Source organism: Staurois parvus, unplaced genomic scaffold, assembly GCF_062004578.1.
Source record: "Staurois parvus isolate SC_StPar_1 unplaced genomic scaffold, SC_StPar_1.0 ptg000941l, whole genome shotgun sequence".
Taxonomy (NCBI): Eukaryota; Metazoa; Chordata; class Amphibia; order Anura; family Ranidae; genus Staurois; species Staurois parvus.
The window spans coordinates 925,007-947,123 of NW_028318737.1; the positions used below are offsets into that span (position 1 = coordinate 925,007).

The 22,117-nt window shown below is 47.1% G+C and overlaps 2 protein-coding genes across 2 annotated transcripts in view; one reads left to right on the forward strand and one right to left on the reverse strand.

Annotated features, from left to right (window-relative positions):
- The window catches only part of LOC149441851 (uncharacterized), a 409,050-nt gene that overhangs the window by 58,542 nt on the left and 328,391 nt on the right, over positions 1-22,117 (reverse strand). The window lies entirely within an intron of this gene.
- LOC149441854 (uncharacterized) lies at positions 15,472-17,542 on the forward strand. The gene has a single exon (XM_089656823.1). The coding sequence runs from the start codon at positions 15,472-15,474 to the stop codon at positions 16,450-16,452; it is 981 nt and encodes a 326-aa protein (XP_089512949.1). The 3' UTR covers positions 16,453-17,542.

Here is a 22,117-nt window from a genome sequence, read left to right on the forward strand (position 1 = left end):
CGAAAGATGGGAGATTCTGGGTAGTCTGTCTCTCTCTGATATGAAGTACGGGACATTCTGGGTAGTCTGTCTCTCTCTGATAAGGACGCGACATTCTGGGTAGTCTGTCTCTCTCTGATATGAAGGACGGGACACTCTGGGTAGTCAGTTTCTCTTTGATTTGAAGGATGGGACATTCTGGGTAGTCTGTCTCTATTTCATAAGAAGGACAAGACATTCTGGGTAGTCTGTCTCTATTTCATATGAAGGACAAGACATTCTGGGTAGTCTGTCTCAGTCTGTGATATGAAGGATGGGACATTCTGGGTAGTCTGTCTCTCTCTGATATGAAGGATGGGACATTCTGGGTAGTCTGTCTCTCTCTGATATGAAGGATGGGACATTCTGGGTAGTCTGTCTCTCTCTGATATGAAGGACGGGACATTCTGGGTAGTCTGTCTCTCTGATATGAAGGATGGGACATTCTGGGTAGTCGGTCTCTCTCTGATATGAAGGATGGGACATTCTGGGTAGTCTGTGTCTCTCTCTGATATGAAGGATGAGGCATTCTGGGTAGTTTGTCTCTCTCTGATATGAAGGATGGGGCATTCTGGGTAGGCTGTCTCTCTCTGATATGAAGGACGGGACATTCTGGGTAGTCTGTCTCTCTCTGATATGGAGGACGGGACATTCTGGGTAGTCTGTCTCTCTCTGATATGGAGGACGGGACATTCTGGGTAGTCTTTCTATGTCTTTCTGAAATGAAGGATGGGACATTCTGGGTAGTGTGTCTCTCTCTGATATGAAGGACGGAACATTCTGGGTAGTCTGTCTGTCTCTCTCTCTCTGATATGAAGGACAGGACATTCTGGGTAGTCTGTCTCGGTTTCTGATATGAAGGATGGGACATTCTGGGTAGTCTGTCTCGTTCTCTGATATGAAGGACAGAACATTCTGGGTAGTCTGTCTCGGTCTCTGATATGAAGGACAGGACATTCTGGGTAGTCTGTCTCGGTCTCTGATATGAAGGACGTAACATTCTGGGTGGTCTGTCTCATTCTCTGATATGAAGGATGGGACATTCTGGGTAGTCTGTCTCTCTGTCTCTGATATGAAGGACGGGACATTCTGGGTAGCCTGTCTCTCTCTGATATGAAGGACGGGACATTCTGGGTAGTCTGTCTCTCTCTGATAGGAAGCACGGGATATTCTGGGTAGCCTGTCTCTCTCTGATATGAAGGATGGGACATTCTGGCTAGTCTGTCTCTCTCTGATATGAAGGACGGGACATTCTGGGTAGTCTGTCTCTCTCTGATAAGAAGGACGGGACATTCTGGGTAGTCTGTCTCGGTCTCTGATATGGACGATGGGACATTCTGGGTAGTCTGTCTCGGTGTCTGATATGGACGATGGGGCATTCTGGGTAGTCTGTCTGGGTCTCTGATATGGAGGACGGGACATTCTGGGTAGTCTGTCTCTCTCTGATATGAAGGACAGGACATTCTGGGTAGTCTGTCTCTCTCTGATATGAAGGATTGGACATTCTGGGTAGTGTCTGATTTTAAAGGTCTCTGTTTTATTATGTATTTGTTTTTATTTTGTGTTCTGTGTCTTTAAGACTTTTCTATCTGTAGTAAAATATCTTTTTTAAACAGTTGGTTGTATAAGAGTTAGGTTTATTGTTTCTTACATTTTTTAGTTATTTTGGCACTTCCCTGGTATCTCTGTAAGGTAGATATAATGCAGGAATGGTTATTAGGGGACATTTCTGGGGATTGCAGTTCCTCTGAAATCCACAAGATGGTGATCTCATTTCTACTAGCCAGACAGGACTTCTCTATGGAATACAGTCAGGAAGTGATGTCAGGCACAGACAGGAAGTGCTGTCAGGCACAGACAGGAAGTGATGTCAGGCACAGACAGGAAGTCATTTGGAATAAAGACACAAAGTTCCATGCTGTCTGAAGGAGATCAGAGACTTTGGTGGACGTGGCAGTAGAGGTAATTATTAATACTGTACAGGATTTATATAGCGCCAACAGTTTGCTCAGCGCTTTACATTATAATGGGAGACAATACAGCAACAATACAATTCAATACATGAGGGATTTGAGGGCCTGATCCTGGAAGCTTACAATCTAGGAAGGAGGGGCTGGTAGTACAAAAGGTAGTAACTGTGGGGGATGGACTGGTTGGAAGAGTAAAGATTCCAGTATTAGCTAAGGCAGGATAGGCTTCCCTGAAGAGAGAGGATTTCAGAGCTCACCTAAAAGTGAGCAGAGTAGGTGATAGTCTGATAAATTGGGGTAGAGAGTTCCAGAGGATGGGGAAGCTCTGTTGAAGTCCTGGAGATGAGCATGGGAGGAGGAGACAAGGGAGCTAGAAAGCAGGAGGTCTTTTGAGGAGCGGAGAGGATGGTTTTGGTGATATGTAGAGACAATATTGGTGATGTAATTTGGGGCAGAGTTATAAATGGCTTTATATGTTAGTGTTTTGAATTTTATCCGTTGGACAATGGGAAGCCAGTGGAGGGATTAGCAGAGAGGGGTGGAGGACACTGAATGGAGGCCAGTGGAGGGATTGGCAGAGAGGGGTGGAGGACACTGAATGGAGGCCAGTGGAGGGATTGGCAGAGAGGGGTGGAGGACACTGAGTGGAGGCCAGTGGAGGGATTGGCAGAGAGGGGTGGAGGACACTGAGTGGAGGCCAGTGGAGGGATTGGCAGAGAGGGGTGTAGGACACTGAATGGAGGCCAGTGGAGGGATTGGCAGATACAGAACGGTTAGTAAGGTGGATGAGTCTGGCAGCAGCATTCATGATAGACTGAAGAGGGGATAGCCTGCGATGAGGTCGGCCAATGAGGAGGGAGTTACAATAGTCAAGGTGAGATATAACAAGGGCGTGAATAAGTTGCTTAGTGGTTTCCGAGGTTAGGATCGGGCGTATCTTAGAGATGTTGCTGAGGTGAACTCTACAAGATTTGGACAGTGAATGGATTTGGCGGTGAAAGGACAGATGGGAGTCTAGGATTACACCTAGTACCCTGGCATGAGGGGAGGGACTGATGATTGTGTATTGATCTTGATGGAGAAGTCAGGGGAGGGGGCACGGGCTGGAGGGAATACTAAAAGCTCAGTTTTGGAAAGATTGAGTTTGAGGAAGTGGAGTGACATCCATGCCGATATGTCACTTAGTAGGTTAGTAAAGCGAGAGGAGACTGAAGGGGTGAGGTGAGGAGGAGACTGAAGGGGTGAGGTGAGGAGGAGACTGAAGGGGTGAGGTGAGGAGGAGACTGAAGGGGTGAGGTGAGGAGGAGACTGAAGGGGTGAGGTGAGGGGTAGAAAGATAGATTTGTGTGTCATCAGCATAGAGATTCTACTTAAAGCCATAGGAGTTTGTCAAGTGAACAAAAGGGAGGAGGTGTAGATGGAGAAGAGAAGGGGTCCAAGGACAGATCCTTGAGGCACCCCTATAGAAAGAGGGTGTGAAGAGGAGGAAGCAGCATTATAGGTAATGCTGAAGGAGCATTGCGATAGGTAGGAGGAGAACCAGGAGAGAGCAGAGTCTCTGAGGCCAAGAGAGTGGAGTTTTTTGAGAAGGAGGGGATGGTCAACCATATCAAAAGCTGCAGAGAGGTCAAGTAGTAAGAGTATGGAGTAGTGGCCATTGGATGGGATGAGTATGGAGTAGTGGCCATTGGATGGGATGAGTATGGAGTAGTGGCCATTGGATGGGATGAGTATGGAGTAATGGCCATTGGTTGGAGTGAGTATGGAGTAGTGGCCATTGGTTGGGATGAGTACGGAGTAGTGGCCATTGGTTGGGATGAGTACGGAGTAGTGGCCATTGGTTGGGATGAGTACGGAGTAGTGGCCATTGGTTGGGATGAGTACGGAGTAGTGGCCATTGGTTTTAGCAGTTAGTAGATCATTAGTGAGGTTTAGTAGGGCAATTTCAGTGGAGTATAGTGAGCGAAAGCCAGACTGTAAAGGGTGAAGAAGGTTGTTGTCAGTATGGTGGGAGCTCAGGCGATTGTAGACTAACCTAGTTGTGAGGGGACAGGATCCAGGGGGCAGGTGGTGAGACGGGCTTCTGAGAAAACCTTAGTGACCTCTTTGGTAGTAGCGAGGTCAGAAGAGGAAAGCATTGAGGGAGGTTTAGTATAAGGTATGCTAAGTGGGATGGATGTCTGTGCAGTGGTGATGCCTCTATGAATTGCGTCATTCTTATGTTTGAAATGATTTGCAATCTCATGAGCAGTGAGTGAGGTGCTGGGTGGAGGTGGAGAAAGTAGAGAGTTAAAAGTAGAGAAGAGATGACGAGGACTGGATGACAAGGTATTGATGAGAGTGACAGTCGTCTTGTTTGGCAGCATGGAGGGAGGAATTGTATGTGAAGAAAGCAGATTTATATCGGGTGAATGCTTGCTGGGATTTGGTTTTACGCCACAATCGCTCCAGCGCACGACTATGTCACTTAAGATGTCTGGTGTGGTCAGTCTGCCACGGATGTAATGGTCGGGGCCTGATACTTTGGGTTGTTAGAGGAGCAAGTGAGTCCAGTGTGGATGACAGTGAACTGTTGTAGACAGCAGTGGCCAGGGCAGGGCAGGGGAGAGATTCTGTCATAGAGTTGGTCAGTTGCAGAGTGGAAAGGAGCCGGGTTCAAGTTGTGAAGGTTTCTGCGGGTAATTGTTGGCTGCTTGGAGGGATAGGTGTTTGAAGACGAGGAGACTGTGAAGGTGATGAGATTGTGATCAGAGAGAGGAAAGGGGGTGTTTGTGAGGTTGTAGGGAGTGCAAAGATGGGAGAAAACAAGGTCTAATGTATTCCCATCAGAGTGAGTGGAGGACGGTATACATTGTGCTAATGCAAAAGATGAGGTTATTTTTAAGAGTTGGGATGTAGCCGGGTTGTTGACATTAACCTCCTTAGCGGTGTTCCCGAGTGTAGCTCGGGGTAAAATTTCTATACCAAGAGTGGTAACCCCGAGCTACACTCAGGCTTACCATGCGGCGTTCTCTGGGGGTCCCTGCAGCACTTACCTTGTCCTTCGCTCCCGCCATCTGTCCCCTCCAGCGTCCCCGGCCATCTCCTCCGGCCGATGCCGGCATCCGGCTTCTGTGTTCTGGTCCCTGTGACGTCGGGACGTGGGAAATTTGAATTTTTTAAAAAATGTCATTTTTGCTGTCATTGCTATTTCAATGCATTTCACATACATTTTGTCCGGCGCCCTGCCTGCATTTTGACTGTTCTTTCTGCCTGGAAACTTAGAAAAGTCCATGGCGTCCAAAAAGCGTCCCTTTACGTCAAAAGCGGTTTTAGAACAGCGATAGTAAATCAGAACCACTTTGTCAGGAATGGACTTGCCAATGGTGGTGGGACTCACCTGCCTTGTGGGCTGCAGTACCAGGGCTGGCCAGCGGGTGCTCTCAACAACCAGAGGTTCACTTCGGCAATTAGCCATCACCTGGGGCTGATTGCAGGTGATGTATTTAAGGGATGGCCAGACCTGCAGTCTGTGCCTTGGTGTGTGTTTTTCCATGGGCCCCTGTATCTTGTAACCTGCGTTCCTGTTTCTGCATCTGCCTGACTTGTTGCCAACCCTGCCTGATCCTGATCTCTGCTGACTTCTCCTGTTTTGATCCCTGGCTTGTGACCCTGACCATTCTCTCCGCCTGCTCCTCCTGTACCTACCTGCCCAATAGTTATCGACCCGGCCTGCCTGACTACGTTGTGCTCTATATGTGTATGTACCTGTGTATCTGTATCAGTTAAGGTTTGGGTTTGTTTCACCTTGTATGTATTTGTGTTAGCTTGGGGTTTGGTGCACTGCATTTATATTTGTATTGTTAGTCTTAATAAATTGTCTTATTTATACCATATCTTGAAGCCTGCGTTTCCCTGTGTCAGTCCACACACTTCTGGTCACACCCGTATCCCTGACACACTTGCAGAATTGAGTGATGTTTCGTGGGGAAATTCGTCATCAGACAATTTTGCGACTTTGCTCAGCGATGTGCGAATTTGCCTCTGTATTTCAAATTTCAGTGTTTTTGGTTTGATTATATTTATTGAATTAAATTTATTATTATTATATTATTATTTTTATGATTATTTATTAAATTATAATTTATAATTTCGTGTTTCAAATTTTATCATATCCGGGATGTTTAATAGACTCTTGTTCGGACAGATTTCAGTGAGTTATTCCTAAAAATTACAGCCTACAATAAAAAACTACATATTTCCATGCAAAAAAATGGTACCGCTTTCAGCACAAAAAATCGGAAAGAATCATACCGCCCAGGAGGTCAATAGGGATGTTAAAATCTCCAAGAATGATAGCGGGTAGTTCAGAGGAGAGAAAGTAGGGTAGCCAGGCGGAGAAATCATCAAGAAAGCGGGACACGGGTCCAGGAGGCCGATAGATCACTGAAATCTTCAGAGAAATGGGAGAAAACAGCCGGATGCAGTGAGTCTGGGAAGAAGAGAAGGATAGAGAGGGAGGGTTAGGGGGGACTTGAAAGGTGCTCAGTGGGGACAGAAGCAAATCAACCCCACCACCTTTCTGACCACTGGGTCTGGGTGAGTGGGTCCAGAGGAGGCCTCCATAGGGAAGTGCTGCGGGGGAAGCAGAATCTGCTGCTTGGAGCCAGGTTTCTGTAATTAGATTAAGGAAGTGAGAGTCAAAAAGAGCATGGACAGAGGTGAGCTTATTACAGGCAGAGCGGGCATTTCGCACATGAAAAAGGGACACTGGTTTATGGGAGCACGGGGACTGATATTAAATTGAGGGGATTGCAACTATTCCCGGAAGAAAGAGGATGCCTGGTGTGGGGGTGAGATAGTGGAGGACCAGAGTTTGGGGAGATATCCCCAGAGGTTAGGAGAAGAAGGAGGATGACTGGTGTGGGGGTGAGATAGTGGAGGACCAGGGTTTGGGGAGATTTCCCCAGAGGTTAGGAGAAGAAGGAGGATGCCTGGTGTGGGGGTGAGATAGTGGAGGACCAGGGTTTGGGGAGATATCCCCAGAGGTTAGGAGAAGAAGGAGGGTGCCTGGTGTGGGGGTGAGATAGTGGAGGACCAGGGTTTGGAGAGACTTCCCCAGAGGTTAGGAGAAGAAGGAGGATAACTGGTGTGGGGGTGAGATAGTGGAGGACCAGGGTTTGGGGAGATATCCCTAGAGGTTAGGAGAAGGAGGGTACCTGGTGCAGGGGTGAGATAGTGGAGGACCAGGGTTTGGGGAGATATCCCCAGAGGTTAGGAGAAGGAGGGTGCCTGGTGTGGGGGTGAGATAGTGGAGGACCAGGGTTTGGGAAGATATCCCCAGAGGTTAGGAGAAGGAGGATGCCTGGTGTGGGGGTGAGATAGTGGAGGACCAGGGTTTGGGGAGATATCCCCAGAGGTTAGGAGAAGAAGGAGGGTGAGGAAAGTAAGATGGGAACACAAGTTCACATGCCTTCCAGTCCTGGTGTTTGGGTCAGCAGGAGAGTGAAGTATCAGCAGGAGGTGATGAGAGCAGTAGTAGGGAGATGGTAGCAGTGAGGGGGAGATGTACAAGTTTTGGGGTGGAGCAGAGGGGTAAAGAAGTGAGATTTTGGGAACAAAGGAAAGTAATATGAAAAGGAGGAGTAGAGGGGACATATGAAAGGTACACGGAGTGGGACTCAGATTTGTAAAAGATGTTTCCCGAGGTGTTTGCTTGCAGTCTGTCCAGCATGCAGTAGTTTTTTATATCTTCCTGCTGCTTTAGTTCAACTGTTGTGTTAAACTGCTTCCTTGCACTCCATCAACGCAGCACTCACTCAAAAGCAGCACCCCATCTGTGACTGTGCCCCCCCATCAGTGATCTCCCCCATAAGCTCCACCCCAATTAGGAACTGATAAGGATCACATGAATACGGGGGGATGTTTCTCAAGCACAGACCAGACACAGACTAGTCATAAAATGGTAAAGATGTTATGTTCTATTTACACCCAGTAACCCCTTGTCATGTCGGTCCTCTTCCTCCATAGTCATGTCGGTCCTCTTCCTCCATAGTCATGTCGGTCCTCTTCCTCCATAGTCATGTCCGTCCTCTTCCTCCATAGTCATGTCCGTCCTCTTCCTCCATAGTCACTGTGACGTCTTTTATCTCCAGCAGATGATGATACACATCAATATTTAGAAGGACACAAGGACCTCTACAAGGACGTCATGATGGACAATCAGCCGCCCCTCACATCACCGGGTAAGAGGAGACTTTATTGTAAAGGAGAGAGCAGTACGGAGGATCCACCTAGATCCCCCATCATCTGATAAACACATAGAAACAATGGATTCAGTCAGTGTGTGTGTTTCCTACAGATGGATCCAGTCATGGGAACCCACCAGAGAGATGTCCCCGTCCTCTGTATTCCCGGGATTCCACACAGGAAGGTCACACCATCCCTCACCATCATCAGGTAGATGATGACAATTATTGGTAGTTGTGATTTATACACAGCATGTTTGTTACAATGAATGTTTTATTATATCTTTCAGAGTGGAATCCTCGGGGATGATAATATTGATGTTAAAGAAGAGTATAAAGAGGAGGATGAGGAGTATGGAGTGATGGAGGAGTTTTCAGAAGGACACAAGGATATGATGGAGCCACCTAATACCAGGAACCCACCAGAGAGATGTCCCCGTCCTCTGTATTCCCGGGATTCCACACAGGAAGGTCACACCATCCCTCACTATTACAAGGTTGGTGGGATGGAGTATCTAGAACATGGATTTATGGAGACAATGTGTGGAGTTTTTTATGTGACCTTACATTTTACAGATGATATTTTCTCTCATTTCCTTGATTTAGAGTGGAGATCCAATCGATATAGAATTTGAGGTGAAAGCAGAAGAAGAAGAGGCGTATGTGAGGGATGATCAGCAGTCTATGGAGGAGGATGGAATAACGGGGACATTTATAGAGGAGGACACTCCTACAGAGATCAGCACAGGTGGGTCATGAACACTAAATCCATTCCTCCACCCATACTGCTCACTGATTGGTCCAGAGTAGGGCGGGGACTGGGTGATATCAGCCTGTAATCCCCTGGTCACTTTCCTGAGCTGTGTTCCCCGTCCTGTATTCCTGGATTTCTCTCGGATAATCTTCCTTCTCTGTGCTGCAGACACAATTTATGTATCTAGACTGGATTTATGGAGGTTCTGGGGTTCAGCTGGCAGCAAAATGTTGATTGTTACTATAAGCATTGCATAATGTAGGCACCCAGGACATGTGACTGGGGTCTCCTGCCTTGTGCCTGACTCTTCCAGGGTTCCTTGCTCTGTTGTCTGCTGGCTGTGCCGGGTGGAGGGATATGTCTGTAGTGTCTCAGCCCCAAGTCACTGAGTGCAGTCTCAGGAGATGGGAGGCAGCGGTGTGGGACCTACATAGTTACATAGTTAGTCTGGCTGAAAAAAGACATCCATCTAGTTGTACCATTAAAAATAAAAGTTATAATCCGACATCCACAGCTGATCCACCAGAAGGCAAAATCCCAGCAAAGCCCGATCCGATCTGCTCCTGCAGGGGAAACAATCCCTTCCTGACCCCCGGAGAGGCAATCGGATATTCCCTGGATCAACTTTCCCTATAAATGTTATATCCAGTTATATTCTGTGTATCCAAGAAAGGATCCAGGACTTTCCTACAGCAATCCCCCCTTATGTATTATACATGGAGATCATATCCCCCCTTATGTATTATACATGGTGATCATATCCCCCCTTATATATTATACATGGAGATCATATCCCCCCTTATGTATTATACATGGAGATCATACCCCCCCCCTTATGTATTATACATGGAGATCATATCCCCCCCTTATGTATTATACATGGAGATCATATCCCCCCCTTATGTATTATACATGGAGATCATATCCCCCCCTTATGTATTATACATGGAGATCATATCCCCCCTTATGTATTATACATGGAGATCATATCCCCCCTTATGTATTATACATGGAGATCATATCCCCCCTTATGTATTATACATGGAGATCATATCCCCCCTTATGTATTATACATGGAGATCATATCCCCCTTATGTATTATACATGGAGATCATATCCCCCTTATGTATTATACATGGTGATCATATCCCCCCTTATGTATTATACATGGAGATCATATCCCTCCTTATGTATTATACATGGAGATCATATCCCCCTTATGTATTATACATGGATATCATATCCCCCCTTATGTATTATACATGGAGATCATGTCCCCCCTTATGTATTATACATGGAGATCATATCCCCCTTATGTATTATACATGGAGATCATACCCCCCCTTATGTATTATACATGGAGATCATATCCCCCTTATGTATTATACATGGAGATCATATCCCCCCCTTATGTATTATACATGGAGATCATATCCCCCCTTATGTATTATACATGGAGATCATATCCCCCCCTTATGTATTATACATGGAGATCATATCCCCCTTATGTATTATACATGGAGATCATATCCCCCCTTATGTATTATACATGGAGATCCTATCCCCCCTTATGTATTATACATGGAGATCATATCCCCCTTATGTATTATACATGGAGATCATATCCCCCCCTTATGTATTATACATGGAGATCATATCCCCCCTTATGTATTATACATGGAGATCATATCCCCCCCTTATGTATTATACATGGAGATCATATCCCCCCTTATGTATTATACATGGAGATCATATCCCCCCTTATGTATTATACATGGAGATCATATCCCCCCCTTATGTATTATACATGGAGATCATATCCCCCCTTATGTATTATACATGGAGATCATATCCCCCCCTTATGTATTATACATGGAGATCATATCCCCCCCTTATGTATTATACATGGAGATCATATCCCCCTTATGTATTATACATGGAGATCATACCCCCTTATGTATTACACATGGAGATCATATCCCCCCTTATGTATTATACATGGAGATCATATCCCCCTTATGTATTATACATGGAGATCATATCCCCCCTTATGTATTATACATGGAGATCATATCCCCCCCTTATGTATTATACATGGAGATCATATCCCCCCCTTATGTATTATACATGGAGATCCTATCCCCCCCTTATGTATTATACATGGAGATCATATCCCCCCTTATGTATTATACATGGAGATCATATCCCCCTTATGTATTATACATGGAGATCATATCCCCCCCTTATGTATTATACATGGAGATCATATCCCCCCTTATGTATTATACATGGAGATCATATCCCCCTTATGTATTATACATGGAGATCATATCCCCCTTATGTATTATACATGGAGATCATATCCCCCTTATGTATTATACATGGAGATCATATCCCCCTTATGTATTATACATGGAGATCATATCCCCCCTTATGTATTATACATGGAGATCATATCCCCCTTATGTATTATACATGGAGATCATATCCCCCCCTTATGTATTATACATGGAGATCATATCCCCCTTATGTATTATACATGGAGATCATATCCCCCTTATGTATTATACATGGAGATCATACCCCCCCCTTATGTATTATACATGGAGATCATATCCCCCCCTTATGTATTATACATGGAGATCATATCCCCCCCTTATGTATTATACATGGAGATCATATCCCCCCTTATGTATTATACATGGAGATCATATCCCCCCTTAATCTCCTCTTCTCAGTAGAGAATACATTCAGTTCCTCTAATCTTTCCTCATAGCTGATCTCCTCCATGCCTCGTATCAGTTTGGTTGCCCTTCTCTGTACTTCCTCCAGTTCCCCAATGTTCTTTTTGTGAATTGGAGCCCAAAACTGAACTGCATATTCCAGATGAGGTCTTACTAATGATTTGTACCCGGGGGGGGGAGGGGAGGGGGGGGATATCTCTCTTTCTGGAGTCTATACCTCTCCTAATACAAGAGAGGATTTTTCTCACTTTAGAACCCGCAGTTTTGCTTTCCATGCCATTTTTAAGCTTGTGATCTACTAGAACCCCCAGATCCTTCTCCACCATTGATCCCCCCCAGATCCTTCACCACTGACCCCCCCCAGATCCTTCTCCACAATTGCCCCCCATATTCTTATCCACCACTGACCCCCCCAGATCCTTCTCCACCATTGAGCCCCACAGATCCTTCTCCACCATTGACTTCTCCATATCTGTCTCCACCATTGACCCCCCCAGTTGTACCCCCCTAGTATGTATGATGCATATTCTTAGCCCCCCCAAGTGCAGAACCTTACATTTATCACCATTAGCCCTCATTGGCCCCATAGTCCCCCAATCACACAGAGCATTGAGGTCGGCTTGTAAGTTGGAGACATCCTGTAAGGACGTTATTCCCCGGCACAGCTTGGTGTCATCTGCAAAGACTGGAATGGGATTTATAATCTCACACCCCATATTGTTTATATATATATTAATAAGTAAGGGTCCCAACACTGAACAATGGGGTACCCCACTAATAACACTGAACCTTGGGGTACCCCACTAATAACACTGAACCCTGGGGTACCCCACTAATAACACTGAACCTTGGGGTACCCCACTAATAACACTGAACCTTGGGGTCCCCAACTAGTAACACTGAACCTTGGGGTACCCCACTAATACTAAACCCTGGGGTACCCCACTAATAACACTGAACCTTGGGGTTCCCCACTAATAACACTGAACCTTGGGGTACCCCACTAATAACACTGAACCTTGGGGTCCCCAACTAGTAACACTGAACCTTGGGGTACCCCACTAATACTAAACCCTGGGGTACCCCACTAATAACACTGAACCTTGGGGTACCCCACTAATAACACTGAACCTTGGGGTTCCCCACTAATAACACTGAACCTTGGGGTACCCCACTAATAACACTGAACCCTGGGGTACCCCACTAATAACACTGAACCTTGGGGTACCCCACTAATAACACTGAACCTTGGGGTCCCCAACTAGTAACACTGAACCTTGGGGTACCCCACTAATACTAAACCCTGGGGTACCCCACTAATAACACTGAACCTTGGGGTTCCCCACTAATAACACTGAACCTTGGGGTACCCCACTAATAACACTGATCCCTGGGGTACCCCACTAATAACACTGAATCTTGGGGTACCCCACTAATAACACTGAGCCTTGGGGTACCCCACTAATAACACTGAACCCTGGGGTACCCCACTAATAACACTGAACCTTGGGGTACCCCACTAATAACACGGAACCTTGGGGTACCCCACTAATAACACTGAGCCTTGGGGTACCCCACTAATAACACTGAACCTTTGGGTACCCCACTAATAACACTGAGCCCTGGGGTACCCCACTAATAACACTGAACCCTGGGGTACCCCACTAATAACACTGAACCTTTGGGTACCCCACTAATAACACTGAGCCCTGGGGTACCCCACTAATAACACGGAACCTTGGGGTACCCCACTAATAACACTGAGCCTTGGGGTACCCCACTAATAACACTGAGCCTTGGGGTACCCCACTAATAACACTGAGCCTTGGGGTACCCCACTAATAACACTGAACCCTGGGGTACACCACTGACACCCCCAGACCATTCAGAGTATGACTTTACCTTACACATTAGCCGTGTGTGGGGAACTGTGTCCAAGTATACCACGTCCACCGCCACCCCTCTGTCCAAGTATACCACGTCCACCGCCACCCCTCTGTCCAAGTATACCACGTCCACCGCCACCCCTCTGTCCAAGTATACCACGTCCACCGCCACCCCTCTGTCCAAGTATACCACGTGCACCGCCACCCCTCTGTCCAAGTATACCGCGTCCACCGCCACCCCTCTGTCCAAGTATACCACGTCCACCGCCACTCCTCTGTCCAAGTATCCCATGTCCACCGCCACCCCTCTGTCCAAGTATACCACGTCCACCGCCCCCCCCCCTCTGTCCAAGTATACCACGTCCACCGCCCCCCCCCCTCTGTCCAAGTATACCACGTCCACCTCTACCCCTCTGTCCAAGTATACCACGTCCACCTCTACCCCTCTGTCCAAGTATACCACGTCCACCTCTACCCCTCTGTCCAAGTATACCACGTCCACCGCCACCCCTCTGTCCAAGTATACCACGTCCACCTCTACCCCTCTGTCCAAGTATACCGCGTCCACCGCCACCCCTCTGTCCAAGTATACCGCGTCCACCGCCACCCCTCTGTCCAAGTATACCGCGTCCACCGCCACCCCTCTGTCCAAGTATACCGCGTCCACCGCCACCCCTCTGTCCAAGTATACCGCGTCCACCGCCACCCCTCTGTCCAAGTATACCGCGTCCACCGCCACCCCTCTGTCCAAGTATACCGCGTCCACCGCCACCCCTCTGTCCAAGTATACCGCGTCCACCGCCACCCCTCTGTCCAAGTATACCGCGTCCACCGCCACCCCTCTGTCCAAGTATACCGCGTCCACCGCCACCCCTCTGTCCAAGTATACCGCGTCCACCGCCACCCCTCTGTCCAAGTATACCATGTCCACCTCTACCCCTCTGTCCAAGTATACCGCGTCCACCGCCACCCCTCTGTCCAAGTATACCGCGTCCACCGCCACCCCTCTGTCCAAGTATACCGCGTCCACCGCCACCCCTCTGTCCATGTATACCGCGTCCACCGCCACCCCTCTGTCCATGTATACCGCGTCCACCGCCACCCCTCTGTCCATGTATACCGCGTCCACCGCCACCCCTCTGTCCATGTATACCACGTCCACCGCCACCCCTCTGTCCATGTATACCACGTCCACCGCCACCCCTCTGTCCATGTATACCACATCCACCGCCACCCCTCTGTCCAAGTATACCACGTACCCCGCCACCCCTCTGTCCAAGTATACCACGTACCCCACCACCCCGCCACTACCTACTTTACATACTCCTGACCCCTGCACCATTTTACATGGTGATAATAATGTGATAACATCCTCCAACTTTGGACCCTTAAACAGAAAGTGATAATGAGGGAGGAGTCAATACCCCAATGATGGTGGTCTTCAGGATCAGTCCAGTCTTCATCTTGGTTGTTCTCCCCCCATCCTCACTCTCTGACCTCTGGTGGGGCTCAGCCCCGCTGTTCTTCATGACTAAATCATGGACTAAATAAGGAAGTGCAGTACTTCTTGTGTTGGGAAGATGGCGATGAGTGATAGAGGGGGTGGGGACCCTCGTCCTATAATCCCCTCATCACTGTCCCTCCTATAAAAGACAGTTCTGGTTGTTTCCTCACTCTCTGACTAAGGTCCATGAATAAAGAAATGACCTGGTAGGAGATCAGAGGAGCCATTTCCTAGTTCCCTTGAGGGTGGAATTGTAAGCTCCCCAGAGACCAAGCTACCTGATGTGGGTGGAGTCTTGGTTTGGGGGAACCAATCAGCTCCTGTCTAGTAATCCTCTTTGTCTTTGTATTTTAGTCCATGGCCGGGAGATGAGGAAAACCTCCGAGGATTGTCTCACTTTGTCTCCAGACTGGAAAGTAGAAGATGAGGACATCACACAGTATAGTCCAGGAGAAAACCCGGCTCCCTCCAATGTCCATCCGGCACCACCCAGTGTAGATGGACCATCGGATTCCTCGTATCCTGAGGAACCTCAGACTGTGCGGGACCGGGCCGGCCTTCCAACAGGGAAGAGCTTCTCCTGTACTGAGTGCGGGAAGAGTTTCCTTTATAAATCCAAACTTAATGTGCATGAAAGATTTCACACGGGGGAGAAGCCGTATTCTTGTACTGAGTGCGGGAAATGTTTTGTAGAAAAATCAAAACTTGTCCGACATCAAAGATCTCACACAGGGGAGAAGCCATATTTTTGTCCTGAGTGTGGGAAATTTTTTTCACAGACGTTCAGTCTGCAGAAACATCAGAGATCTCATACGGGGGAGAAGCCATATTCCTGTGCTGTGTGCGGGAAATGTTTTTCAGAGAAGTCCAGACTGCACAGACATCAGAGATCTCACACAGGGGAGAAGCCATATTCCTGTGCTGAGTGCGGGAAATGTTTTTCAGAGAAATACCATCTTTCCAGTCATCGGAGATCTCACACAGGGGAGAAGCCGTTTTCCTGTCCTGAGTGCGGGAAATGTTTTTCAGAAAAGTCTATCCTTCACAGACATCAGAGATCTCACACAGGGGAGAAGCCGTTTTCCTGTCCTGAGTGCGGGAAATGTTTTTCAGATAAGTCCACTCTTTACACACATCGGAGATCTCACACAGGAGAAAAGCCGTATTCCTGTCCTGAGTGCGGGAAATGTTTTTCAGATAAGTCCCATCTTTCCACACATCTGAGATCTCACACGGGAGAGAAGCCGTATTCCTGTCCTGAGTGTGGGAAATGTTTTTCAGACAAGTCATGTCTTTCCAGACATCAGAGATCTCACACAAGGAATAAGACACTTTCCTGCCCTGAGTGAGGGAATTTTTCCTCACTGAAGTCCTGTCTTCCCGTACATCAGGGGTCCCATACAACCTTGGAGGTGTATTAGTGCCTTGAGTGCGGGAAATGTCTTCTAGATGAATGTTGCTGGACATCCCAGCTCTCACGTGGGGAAGAAGCACACCCTGATATACACCTCAGATATACTCCATGGCTGATCTTCATCATGGATGAAACAGTTCATAAGGAGATCAGAGGCCCCCAAAGACATGGATGAAGTGTGGGATCGGGTCGGCCATTGATGGCAGGAGAAGAATAAAAATGGAGTCAATGTTCTTGCGTAAGCTCTCACAAACACTTGGAGGTCTGATGGAGGTGTGGAAGTGTGAGGTCCTGCCACTGTGACAATGACGCAGGGTCCTCCTGGCTGCTGTTTGAGAAGCTCCAACATGTATTTTGTGAGCAGAGAAAACTGTGTTCTAGGTTGTCAATGGATTTGGTAGTTCCGGGTCAGGACCTGGAGCTTGAAGGTTCCAGAGATTCTTGGTGGGGACAAGACCTTCAGTCCCATGTCCAGGCTTTGCTAGATGCCTGCAGCCTGTGTGAGTACATAGGTGGGCAGGATCATTATAGGCCTGGTCTTCTGCCATTTGGAGACAGGACCCTGTCAGGAGAGCTGGGGGTTCCTGCTGGAGACTGCATCCCTTGTGAGGTGGGATTCCTTGCCCAAGGACTGGGAAAGTCAGGACAGCTCCAAGAGTCTGGGGGACCTGAAGTGGCTTGTGAGTCCAGGGGTCTGGAGGGAGTCCATGGGGGTGGAGGGAGTCCAGAAGTCAATGGAGGAGTGTTCAAGCTTGAGGGGGGATGGGGAACCTTATGTAGAGGCCAGGAGTGGACCTGTGTAGTGAGGGGCTGTAACCAAGGCTGAGTAATCCTGAAGAAGTCCTAGTCTGGGGGACCAGTGTAAAGATCAGTGGTGCTGCGGAAGTGTAGCCAGGTGAGCTAGCATTTTCAGTGATCTGATGTATTGACAAAGCTGGACAATCCCCTGCGTGGGAAACCTTATGGTGTAAAGACTTTCATTTTCCTTCTTAATAAAAGTGGGCTGCCGTGCCGATAAACCGCAAGTCTTGACTGACGTGGACTCACAAACATCTACCACAGGAGCTAACAAACCCCCATATCACAGAGGGATTTCAGGAAAATACTGCATTGAGGCCACTAGATGGAGCTGACCATCATAGGAAATCATTGTGTAAAATAAATGATGGGCAGAATGTATCTCGGCGGGGGAAATGCTCCTCACATTTGTCCAACTAACTTTCACTTGCAGTAAGTTTTTATGATTAATGTTTTGTAGGATAAATTGTGCAACTCGTACAAATGTTCAGAAGTAACCAACCCATGAAAACAATTCCAGCGTGCATCCGTAAATCATACAAGAGAATACAAGTGATGGATATAAAGATCAATGAGCGCGGCGTGTTACAAGATCGGGTTTACAGTAACCATACACATTGTAAGAATGACAACAAGAGGATAATTAGGGAAGGAGAAGAGAATAAAATGAGGGGGAGGGGAAATCTTGAGTTAGCCATAATTTGGGAGACACTCTTGGACTGGGTGTGAGAGTCGGGTCCTGCACAGAGGATAGGCAAGATACCCAGTAACCAAGGCCTCCCAGGTCAGGGGGCCGAGAGAAAAGGAAGAGGGAAGGAAATAGAACAAGATGGTAAGATGAAGAGCAGATGGAGGACATCGGGGACCCCCTTACCAGAAACCTGGGGCCTCAATGCCTATAGCAGTGTGTAGGTGTCAGGGGACATGGGGGGGTGAGTGTAATGTATACACGGGGCCCAGGTTTCTAAGAATTTATTATTAGACATCTTTCTTAGATGACATCTTTGCTAAGATGGACTTCCACGAGGGGCCAAGCTCTTGTTTCCAAGTCTTTGTTTTGCTGCTAGTAGAACATTTATAGCCAATTTTAAATTAGGAACTTGTGAGGTCTGGGGGGTTCAAATGCCATTAGATGTACCAAGGATTCCTGGGAAGGTGGAAGGTTAGTAATGTTTGTAACCGTTTTAGGATCGCCCAAAAAAGGACAGAGAGGCAAGTGAGGTGATATGAAATTGCTGGAATATTTATCAGAGTTCCTGGTGCAGAGTGTGTGACCCATCAAGAGGCTGATAGACGTAGGTCTGGATTTAGGAGGACTCCATGGGAGTGAATGGTGAGAAGTTTGAGAACAGAGCAATGCTTCTAAGTCAGCCCATATGGGGCATGTTTGAGTGTAAATGGAGGTTAGTGGGGTAATCTGGGCACCAAGAAATATTTAGTAAAATTTGGAACACCCAAACCTCCTTGTTCCTTATGTATATACATAGCATGTCTTGGGATTCGTGGCCCTTTGTCTGCTTAGTTGAATCACAAGACCTGATTTTAAAAAAGATTTCAGAGTATCGGAGGAGATGGGGATCGGTGGGGGTGGGGATGGGGAAGAGTACAGAGCAAGTAAAGGAGTTTTGGTAAAATTGCCAATTTTCCATCACTGATCCTCCCTATCCAGGAGAGGTGAAGATGAGTCCAGGACAGAAGTAGGACTCTCAAGTATCTGAAAGTGGGGATGTAGTTGGCCTCATGGAGTGTGTTGTACGAGCGAGGGAGATGAATGCCCAAATAATCCAGGTAGGAGGTGGGCCAAGGAAACTATCATTCTGTTTTACAGAGGAAAGGGAAATGTATGGAGTACAGAGAATAGGACTGGCAGGGAGGTGTTGGGTTGGACCAAAGTAAGTAAAAGATCATCGGCAAACAATCTGACTTTACCCAGTTCAGGACCGACCACCACACTTATACTGAGGCAGGGCAGTCCCGCTTTGCCAGGGCATATGCAGTACATGTATGCACGAGCCCACTATCCTGACTGTGCTGTCACTTGGTACAACACAAGCCGATTATCAGGTCCAGGCCAATGATTTCTGGCCTGTACCTGCTGATCACCTGGACCTGCTGATCACCTGTACCGAATCAGAGATCATCCTGTGTCCATATTTATAAACACAGGAACTGGAAAGGTACACTAGTGAAGAGGAGCACAAATAATACAAAGTATTCCCACAAGCAGCTAAAAAAGGTGATCAATAATCAATAAACCAACTTAACAGTGAATTCAACTAAAACAATGCTGGCCACACCTAAACACACTCATATAAATGTGCAAAAATGTTAATCAATAAAAATACAGCGCCAAGCTTTCCTTAACAGCTTTAAGTCCGCCCTACAATAGAAATACTGCTACAGGGCGGAGTCCCTGTGCAAAATCGTGTATATATGTGGTTCATGCTCCTGTGGTGACCACGGGTCGGGGGCGTGTGTGCATGCACCAACATGCCATTGCTGTGATTCAGTTCCTGACCGATCAATCATCGTGTTCAGGCCAGTGATGTTCGGATCTGATGATCGATCCCTGCTCTATCAGAGATCTTCCTGTACCTGTGTTTCCATTACATAGATACAGGAAATGATGACATCTTCTCTCTCTGAGCGCATTCTGTCCCAGAGAGAGAAGAAAGCAGATCCACGCAATACACACACACAGTAAAACCACATTTAGGACACATTTAACCCCTTGATCGTCCCCAGTTAACCCCTTCACTGCCCTGTCACCAGTGTCATTAGTACAGTGTACAGATTTTTTGCTGATTACTGTATTAGTGTCGCCGGCGACTTCAGATAGCATTAGTGTCAGTTAGCGTCCCTCCCAGATGGTGTCAGATTTCCCGTCAGGACACCAGTCATCACATTTAACCCCTTGATTTCCAGGAAGACGCTCAAACACAATAAACCTCCATTGCTAGTATAGTGTCTGAACGGATCAATATCTTTGATCAGATCAGCACTGTACCAGCATTATCAATAGTATAGTGTCCCCAAAAATGCAGTGTTAGCGGGATCAGTCCCGGCACCTGCCAGCACCTGCGTTTAGCCCCTATGCTTACCCCCCTTCTCCCCCAGCAAGTGCAGTGTCAGTAGGTCACTGTCACAGGATACATTGCACACAAAACCGCAGTGTTGGCAGAATCAGGCCTGATCTCTGTTAGTACTTGCAAGCCAGTTTTTTTGTAGCAGTTCAAGCAGTCCCTGACAGCCAGGTGCTCTTTTTCCCGTGAGTCGCGCTAGGTACCTATAAATTTAGTGGCCAAAATGTCCAACGAAAGGTACTCTAGTGAAGAGGCCTACAGGATTCTGAGCATGTCAGGTGAGACCGAAGGGGAAGACTCAATGACACAATCAGAAAATGAACCTGTAGACAGCAGTGGTACCCTGACAGATCGCTCAGACGATGGAGAAGAGGTTCCTGCTAAGGTCAGGTGTACCCGACCCCATTCCCAGGGTGATGAGGTGATACAATTGCCTAATGACTCTCATATGCAGCAGAGTGCCAGTACTAGTGCCACGCTACCTTTTGGTGAACTGGCGATCACCAGCAGCCTAGTACATCCTGGTCTTTCACATACCAGCACTGCAGTATGACTTGGTGATGAGGCGAGTCCCATAAGTGCAGTACAAGCTGGTGCAGTGGTGAGCACAAGTATTGTCCAGCAACCACCCAGAAATCACACACAGACCCATAGAGCCCCTAGTATTCTTCCAGATGTGCTTGCAAATCCCGATTGGCAGCCCACAAGTTCTGAAGCACCCGTACTTCCCCCATTCACTTCCCAACCTGAAATTCAGGTGGAAACAGCAAATTTAACTCCTCCCCTTGATTTTTTGGAGATGTTTTTCACGGAGGATCTGTATCAAAGCAATTTACATGCACAACAGTTTATCGCCACCAACCCAAATTCAAACCTTGCCAGACCAGTTACATGGAAACCCATTACAGTTTCTGAATTTAAGGATTTTCTGCGCCTAACCCTCAACATGGGCATTACTAAAAAAAATGATTTGCAGTTGTATTGGTCCACAGATCCAATTCATCACATGCCGTGTTCTCTGCTGCCATGGCCAGGCATAGATATTCGTATATAGTGCAATTTATGCATTTCAATGACAATACACTCTGTCATCCTCGGGGTGACTCTGAATTTGATTGGCTCCACAAAATTCATCCCCTTGTAAATCCCCTTAACCAAAAATGTGCAGATGTCTATACACCTCAGCAAAACATCTGCTTTGATGAGTCCTTCATTAATTTTTCTGGCCACCTTGCATTCAAACAATTTCTCACCAGCAAGCATGCCAGATATGGGGTCAGATCTGTATATCAGACCTGTGATTTGGGGGGGTGCTATCCTGGTATTTCAGGGCCTCCAAAACTGTGATAGGTAGTGAGGTAGTGAAATGAGGAAGCTACACACCTTCAGGCTTTCAAAGTGGTCATTGGATTTCAGGCTCCTGTATGTGGCTAGGCTCCCAAAAAGTCTCACACATGGTATTCTCATACTCGGTAGAAGTAGCGGAATGCATTTCGGGGTGTAATTCCACATATACCCATGGCTTGTGTGAGAAATATATCATTTAAGTGTCAATTTTGTGTAAAAAAGAAAACTTGTGTAAAAAAAAAAAGACATTGCACCAAAGAGGATTGCACAAAGAGTTCCACATTCATATGATTGGTGTTTTGGTGTCCAGGAATTCTGGTCAGTTTCTATCATTGCACCATGGAGAGTATTCTTCCCATCCACACTGCAGTG